This window comes from Echinops telfairi, unplaced genomic scaffold (assembly GCF_000313985.2).
Source record: "Echinops telfairi isolate 266 unplaced genomic scaffold, ASM31398v2 ScPeMD7_655;HRSCAF=1070, whole genome shotgun sequence".
Taxonomy (NCBI): Eukaryota; Metazoa; Chordata; class Mammalia; order Afrosoricida; family Tenrecidae; genus Echinops; species Echinops telfairi.
The window spans coordinates 23,696,358-23,705,072 of record NW_022104553.1 but is presented as its reverse complement, the minus strand read 5'-3'; the positions used below and the strand labels follow the sequence as shown (position 1 = coordinate 23,705,072).

General features: G+C 44.2%; 1 protein-coding gene across 1 annotated transcript in view; it reads left to right on the top strand.

Annotated features, from left to right (window-relative positions):
- Nucleotides 1-7,124, top strand: part of LOC101638811 (zinc finger protein 345-like) — a 12,829-nt gene extending 5,705 nt beyond the window's left edge. The window contains exon 4 of the mRNA XM_045292278.1: nucleotides 3,449-7,124. Within this exon, the coding sequence (XP_045148213.1) occupies nucleotides 3,449-5,274 (1,826 nt within the window). The 3' untranslated portion in view covers nucleotides 5,275-7,124. The remainder of the gene's footprint in view (nucleotides 1-3,448) is intronic.
- The last annotated feature ends 1,591 nt before the right edge of the window (nucleotides 7,125-8,715 follow it).

Below are 8,715 nucleotides of genomic sequence, written 5' to 3'. Positions count from 1 at the left end.
GTACCCCTCGGCGGGGAGGCTATATAGCCAACCTTGTGCCGGGTTCCCCATTTCAACCCCCTCTACTCATCATTGCCTTACCCTCATGATATTGCTACTCCCTCCACTGTGCCTAAGGGGTTTATCTGTACCAATGTGTGTACATCGATCTAGCCAGATTTGTAAGGTAGAACTGGGTCATGGTAGTCAGGGGAGGAAGCATTCAGAAACTAGAGCAATGATGTGTGTTTCTTCGGTGCCTATACTGAACTCTGGTTGAATTGTCCCTTCCTTGTAACCCTTCTGTGGGGTGATGTCCAACAGATGGGGTCTGGGTCTCCACTCTGACCCCCCTCGTTCTAATGGATATAATTGTTTGTTGGCTCTTTTGATACCTGATCCCGTCGACACCTCACACAGGCTGGTTTGCTTCTTCCATGTGGGCTTAGTTGCTTGCCTGCCAGATGGCTGAGAGGCCTGTTAATAAATGTTCGACATGCATCCCTGCCAGTGTATATATAAGACTAAAGGAGCTCCACTAGCTCTCTGACTCATCAAATCCAGCTCCCTTTTCCCAATTAAGGGCCCAGCCTCATGCCCCAAATACCTGGCTTGCTTGCTGAGAAGTCCACCACTGTGTCCCATGTTGAGACTCCTGCTTGTGTTGCTGTCGATGCTGCTCTTCGTCCCCTCTGCGGTCACAGCTGTCTTCTGGGTCAAGGAGGTGCACGTCCCAGGACAAGCTCTACTCCTGGCTCTTGCTGGTAGTAAGATCCCCCATGCAGCCTCTGAGAGCTCATCTTATGTGCAGCAGGATGGCCATCACAGTGGATCCTGTTAACCAGCCCTCCCCACTGAATCCTCTCAGTGTCTGCCCCACCTTCTGTTCTTCAGACCCTCAGGGAGGGGTCCTTTGCTGAGAGGTACAAGGATGATGGTTAGAAGAGCCACCTCAGGAATTTGTTGTCCTGCAGGAGACTGTCCTGTTAACAGTTCTATTCAACTGCTTGGTTGCATATCTTACTGTCTCCAGTAATTCTTCTAAAATATTCTTGTTTTCTTTCTTTTCATTACAAATAATCTTCGTATTCTGGATTTCTTTTGACTTCTAAGGTATTCCTCTTGATGTTATACCATGCAATTCTTGGTTTTATTCATATGTTTTGTTTCTTTTTTCTGCTGTTTTCTAGCTAATTAATTGAAATTTATCATCTTTCATCGATTTTAGTCTTCCATTTATTGACTCAGTCCTCTTTCTTTGTCTTTATCAAATGCGCTAGTTCTGAATTCATCTTCATCTTCTATTTTTATTTGCTGTTTGTATGTGATTTCTGTTTTTCATTTGTCATTTCCTTCATTTAGTACTCCCTTAAATTCTAATTTTTTCTCACATCTCCTTTCTTTCATTAATCGTTCCATAGATTATTTAATCTTTTTTTTTTTTTCTTTAATAAAACTGTTGAACCAAACAAATACCATTCTTCTGAATTCCTAATCAGGTCATTCCAGTAGCATTTTTCCTCAAAAAGTGTTTCAGATGCTGCATTTAGATCATGTGTGTACGTTACTCTGTCTTGTGGCTTCCTGTGAACTGGCATGGTCCTTTGTTTCAGAGGTATTGTGGTGGTGGCCTATTCGTATGTAATGGATGATTGTATGTTGCTTTGGTTCTAGGTACTCATTACCTCTCTCCTGGTGCACTTGATAGAGAATGTGAACCTGTGCGCAGTTCTGTGTTCCTGCAGCACAGTTCGGTCCAGGTTTGACTGGGGTTGGCCATGTCTTTTGATGGTCAAGGGGGACATGAGGGGTAAATGCCGTAACCCACTAGCTGGCTGGTGCTGAAGGAGATACAAGGTGGCTGGTCTGCTTGTTGCTTGCTCCTTTCTTCTGAAGGCCCAGGGTTCCAGAATTCTCATGTGATCACTCTTGCCTTTAACCAAAATGGTCCGGTTAGCACGGTTGCCTAGTTCTCTGCCACCAGGGCACAATCTGTTTGATGGCAACAAGTGAGTTTGGTCTTCTCTTTGTCCAAGGGAGGCTCCTGTGGCCTGCTAACAGATGCAGGCCGCTATGAGGTACAGATGGGTGATTCAAAGCCTACCCGTGGCATCACTGAACACCTGTGGCACCGTGCTTCATTTAGGCATAGCGCCCCTAAACGCCTGTGGGTCAAGTAGCAGGAACCAAATAAACAGGAAAAAACAACCTGACAGAGCAGTTCCGTTCTGTAACCCAGGTGTTGGCCTTGAATGCTACTGGAATTACCTGATTAGGAATTCAGAAGAATGGTATTTGTTTGGTTCAATACCAATGGACTTGATGGCAACTAATCTGGTATTGTGAGCACTACTGGTCTTTGAAGATCTCTCAAATCTAAGACGTATTGTTTGTCGCTTGTCTCTGTACAAGGGAAGCCACATGGGAACAGGTTTTGCTAGCATTACTTTTACTTACCGGTTGGTTCTCAGTTATCTGATGCATAAAGGAGACAAAGAATTTATTGGGATGGAACAGATAAAACATATAAACTTCATTTCTTATGCTAAACCCTCCCTAATGGAAGCCATAATAACCGCCAATTAATTTATCCCTAAATTGAGACTCTTGAACAGGGAAGTCTCAGTGTCTTTTTTAAAAGTTTTTTTCCCCCAAATTAACTTAAGGCTAAAAATTGTTAATTTAATTTTTTTTTAAATGATTGCACAGCAAATGTAGTTGGAACGCTGTAAATAAGAATTTTGAAGTTCATCCCTAATGTTTTTCCTTTGATGTTGGTGTTGTTCCTTGGGGTTGAGCCATTTCCTACTCACAGCAACCGGATGTAGAACAGAGGGAGCACGCCCTGTCCCGCACCATTGATGCCTGGCCAAAGTCAGTCTTATTTACTGAGAGAAATCTGCAGGGTCCTTGTCTGGCTTGAGAACTATTCTCTGGTGAAGAATCGTCAGCATTTTTTGGCTAATGTTTTCCCTGCGTTTCTCTAAAGCATTCTTTGGCCGTCCAGAGAGAGAGCCACGTACATGCCTTCAGCATCCCACACACACTGCCATCAAAGTGATTGAGATTTGGAGTTCTCCACCCTAAGTAAAATGACCAGTGGATTTTCCAAGGCTCTGAGTCTTATCTAATTCAGATCACCACACATTTCTACCTTGGTGCAACTAGTGGGTGTCAGGCGTGGCATATGATCATTGTGATTTGCTGCCGAGTGAATTCCGAGCCATGATGACCACACGTACACAGAAGAGGCCTGATCGATCCACGGAGTGTTCTAAGCGGTGTCCTCTGGACATCAGAGGGCTAGGCCTGTTTTCAGAACCAGTAACCTTACAGCTAGTTATTTTCCCATCATCTATTTCTCCTACCCAGGGACTCTAGCAGTCAGAAGCTAGGTGTCATGAGGGAAAGCTCACGGTCCAGGCAGGTCTAGTCATGGCTGTTCTAATGAAACCCTTTCTTTGCCCAGCAGAAACAAAGCAAGAAAACGCCTGCGATTCCTCCTGCCTCTTACACATCCCTGGTCAGCAAGTCCTCAGCCATCATCTGCTTCAAGTGTCCCAAGGCTTATGTGCGGAACATCACTTCCAGTGCAACGGTCCCAGCCCAGGGCCTCAGAAGCAACCAGAGCAGCAGGATTCTGAGAGCTGCCGGAGTGAAAACACTGAGAGTCAGGAGAGAGACATCACCTCAAAAGGCTTGCGCAGAAGGTCAGTGGACAGAGAGACATCAATAGAACCCTCTAGCCCAACCCAGGAAGAGTCAGCACGTCCAAAAGAGGGCCACCCAGGGGCAGGTCTGGAGCCCACCTCATGCCCAAGAGTTTTGAAGGAATTTGAAACCTCAAGCTTTGGAGCAGTCACCCATAGACACGGACCAGACTGTGACCCGGAGGCAAATGTCAGCACAAGACAGATCTCCTTTCTTGAGGAGAAGCCCCACGTGTGCAGTGAATGTGGACAAGGTTTTAGCTGTAAGTCACAGCTCTTCAAACACCAGATGACACACTATTGGGAAACGTCTTATGTGTGCCAGGAGTGTGGGCAAACCTTTCTTCGGAAGTCATGTCTTCTTAGACACAGGAAAGCACACACTAAAGAAAAGCCCCATGTGTGCAAAGAGTGTGGGCGAGCCTTTCACTGGAAATCACAGCTCCTCGTACATGAGAGGATACACTCTGGGGAAAAGCCCTATGTGTGTAAGGAGTGTGGGCGAGCGTTTAGCCAGAATTCAAGGCTTCGTGTGCACGAGAGGACCCACTCTGGGGAAAATCTACATGTGTGCAAGGAGTGTGGGAAAACCTTTGTCTGGCTGTCCAAGCTCATCATACACCAGAGGACCCACTCTGGGGAGAAGTCATATGTGTGTAACAAGTGTGGGCAAGCCTACAGCATGATGTCCTCCCTTTTTGTCCACCTGAAGAGACACTCTGAGGAGAGACCACATGTGTGCAAACAGTGTGGACGAGCATTTTTATGGAAGTCAGAACTCCTTACACACGAGAAAACTCACACTGGGGAAAAGCCACATGTGTGTAAGGAGTGTGGGCGAGGTTTTAGCCGGAAGGCAAATCTAAAGCAACACCAGAGAATACACTCCGGTGACATGCCATATGTCTGCAAAGAGTGTGAGCAAGTCTTCCGCTGGAAGTCAAATCTCCTTTTCCACCAGAGAACACATGGCGGGGAGAAGTCACATGTGTGCAAGCAGTGTGGGCGAGTATATATCCACAAGTCAAGCCTTCTTCAACACCAGCGGACACACACTCGAGAAAAGCCATATGTGTGCAAGGTGTGTGGGCGAGCCTTCAGATGGTCGTCAGATTGCATTAAACACGAGAAAAGACACACTGGGGAAAAGCCATATGTGTGCAAGGTGTGTGGGCAAGCCTTTACCCGGAAGGGAAGTCTAGAGAAACACCAGAGATTATACTCTGGTGACAAGCCTTTTGTTTGTAAAAATTGTGGGCAAGCCTTTCATAGGAAGTCAAGACTCTTTTTACACCAGAGAATACACGGTGGGGAGAAGCCCTATGTGTGCAAGGAGTGTGGACGAGCCTTCACATGTCAGGCAGAGCTCACGAAACATGAGAAAAGACACACTGGGGAAAAGCCACACGTGTGCAAGGAGTGTGGGAGAACCTTCATATTTCAGGCAGAGCTCACGAAACATGAGAAAAGACACACCGGGGAAAAGCCACACGTGTGTAAGGAGTGTGGATATGGCTTCCTTTTGAAGTCCCAGCTTATCGTGCACCAGAAAAGGCACTCTGGGAAAAAGTCAGCTGTGTGCTAGGAGTGTGGGCAAGCCTTTATTTGGCAGTTACAGCTTGTCCGACATCAGAAAAGACTGTTGGGGGAAGTCCTGTGTGCCAGGAGTGGGCAAGCATTTAGGCAAAGGTCTAAACCTTTGCGACCAGCATAGGAGACACTGGTGGAAATCTACATGTTGTGTGCAAGGAGTGTGACTCAGCCTTTATTGGGAAGTCACAGTTCATCATCAACCAGAGCCTCCACGCTTGTGACACGCCACATGTGTGATTCCAAATGGCGTCATTTGCATGATTACCAATCTATGACCCTGATAGATGACAGATGTCTCACATTTGTATCATTCTAGCCAGTGATTTGGTAGCAGTCACCAAGATTGGCTCAAGGTGCCCTGCGAAGTTATTCAATGGAGAGAAACTACCCTTAGGAATGCCCAAAAGAAAAAAATCTCCTGAATGTAATTGCAAAATGCACCGATGTTTCCCGATAGGTTAAGTTTGTGGGTGGAGCTATTGAACACCCACTCTTAAGTGGGACCGAGAACAATTGTACACATCTGAAGGGAGCTTAACGGATATCTGAGAGAAGCAGGTGGTTTAATGGGTATCCCAAGTATTTCATATCTGAATATTTGTTTGTATTTCTTTAACAACATGAAGCACACACGTGAGCAGTAAGTCTTCATACATGTCAAGTTCCTTGGGGTTGGTTTTGACTCCTAACCACCCTATAGGCAACACAAGGAAACACTGTACACTCCTGGTCCACCCTCACAATGGTTCTTATGTTTGAGCCGTTTTTGCAACCACTGTGCCCATCTATGTTGTCATGGGTCCTCTTTTGTTTTTTTAATTTTTGGGGGGTCCTCTTTTTAATTGCCCTCACTGTACACCATGGATGAGACCCTCACACAGTGGAGTTTCCTGATAACATGGGCATGAGAGGAAATGGGGCAATCCTTGCCTCTAATGAGGATCCTGGCCATACGTCTTCTAAGACATTGTATACATTTTTGAAATTCCATAGTACTTTCAATAAAATGGCAGGCCTCAAAAATGCATAAAACACATAAAAAGAATTTTATGATCCATTCTCTGAACATCTAATTTTCATCTGATTACACTGATCATTCCTACATTTCTCATGAAAGCCAAAGGGGTCAATGCAAATGTAGGAATTAATATTGCATAGTCTTGTTTGAACCCTTCAGAGACAATTGAACCATACAATGATACATGTAAAAACTGCAAAAATTGTTTCAAAGTGGTTGATGGGAATTTCAAGTAATGCCGTCTTGCTCATAATCCATATCAGTACATAAACAACTTCCAGAAAATCAAGCTGCACTCAAAAAAGCATTGCTGGTGATGTGAGCTACGTTTTGGTTCTGTGGCCTTTTTCTAGATGTTCTAATGCTGAAAGAGGTGTTTTGATAACTTCACAACTATTGTAGTTTAATCAGTTTCTCCCTTCAATTGATCAGTGTTTGTTTTCTAAGTAAACACTGTTGAAGGAATATATATTTGATTCCTCAATTTTCTTGATAAATTGACCCTTTTATCACTATGTAATATGTATGTTTATCTCCTCACAAGTTTTGTATTAAAGTCAGCTTTGTCTGATACTGAGATATGAATCCCAGCTATATCTTGGTTCTACTATATGTGTGAGTATTTTATCCATCCTATCTCATTAACCTATTTGTATGGGTCTACGGAATGTCTCAGGGATATTGTATATACTCGGATGATTGTTGTGTTAGTTGGATGATGTTTTTAAGCCCATTACAATTCTGTGTTTCCATTGGAGTATTTTGTTCATTAAATCCATTGCAGTTAATCATAAGGAGTGACTTATTCACTCAAGTGAAAATAAGGAACTGTGGCTCAAACTTTCCTTCTTTATCTTAATCATTTGATTGGGGGCTCTTACAGCTCTTATAACAAATGTACATACATCCATATTTGTACATATGTTGCCATTATTTTTGAAACATTTTCTTTCTATTTGAGTTCTTGGTATCAGTTCCTCATTTTTTCTGCCCCCCCCTCCCATGAATCCTTGATAATATATAGGTTATTATTTTTTTCTTGTCCTTTTCTATTATTGCTTGCTTTTGTGTTTTGATGGCTTATTTTTGTGTATATGCTGTGTTAGGCTGGACCCAATAGAGAACAAAGCCAGTGAGACTTGTATATGTATGGATGTAGAAAGAGATTATAGCAAGAAATGACTCACACAGTTGAAGAAGTTGGTTCACCCAGACTGGTTCGAGTTTGTGGGTGAGAAGTAAGCCTGTCCTGATTCCTGTACCTTCAGGGCCTAATAGAGAGGAAACAGGGAAATGAAGCAGAATGGCGGGTGTTGAGCTGAATGAATCCAAAGTAAGCAGTTCCCTGGTGACTTCGGGGATCAGCTGGCCATGGAGGAGGGCAGTTGAATGAGAGGCAGGATCCAAATCCAGCAGTCCAAGTCAGATAGCTTCCGGGCACTTTCAGTTTACACTAAACGAGTTTATACCCTGAAGAAAATCTCCCTCAATTGTATCAAGACTGAGCAAGTTAAGGAGCTCTTTTCTGACCACTTCTCTCAATTTGGTGTACCTTAGTGACTGACGTATGCTTCTGGGTTGCTGAAAGTCATGACACTGGGATATGATCCCAGCATGGTCACCCCAAGTGAACAGGGGTCAGCAGAGCTTCCAGATGACAAGCTTAATCAAGGAATACTGACCACTTTTGAGGAACTAGCCACAGAAAACTATGAGTATTCCATTGTCAGTTACAGCATACCTCACTTACAGCAGCAGGAGCTTGTTAAGAGATAGTGGCATGTTTAGTTTTTGTTTGTTTTTTTTTCATTTGTGTGTTCATTCAGGTGGACTAGAGACTCGTGTATAAGAAAGAGCTTTACATCAAACATCCCAGATCAAGTCCCTAAGTCCGATTTTAGCCCATATGTCTGATACCAGTCTCCAAATTCCTCTTCAGACCCACACCACCCATGCAACGACATTGAGTTCAGGAAGATCACAGGCCAGTGGGTGGGAAGTCTTGTGGGTCCAGTGGTGTGGTGGTGGAAGTATCTCAGCGCTGACACAAATCTCCACGTGGATCCTCCAGCTCCAGGGCTCTGGCTCCATCAGTGTAGCTCCATGTGGCTTGTCAACAGGAAGATGAAGCAGAGAGCACGTCTCTGAGCTATTTATCTCCCTCTAGCCTCCAAATGAGGTAATCAAACTGACACGATGGACAGGCTAGACTTTGCAAGTTGACAGATTATGTAACTGCCACACTTTGTTTCAGAAATAAAACTGGATTACCAGTAGGAAACTTTGTGGTCATGAAACTGTGGAGACCCTATCATGAAAATCATTTCCTGGAATTCACAGCAGCATAGGATACATGCCTCCCACAAAACAATCCCTCTGCAACTCTTAGAGGCAGGCTAGTTTTGTTAGAGCAAT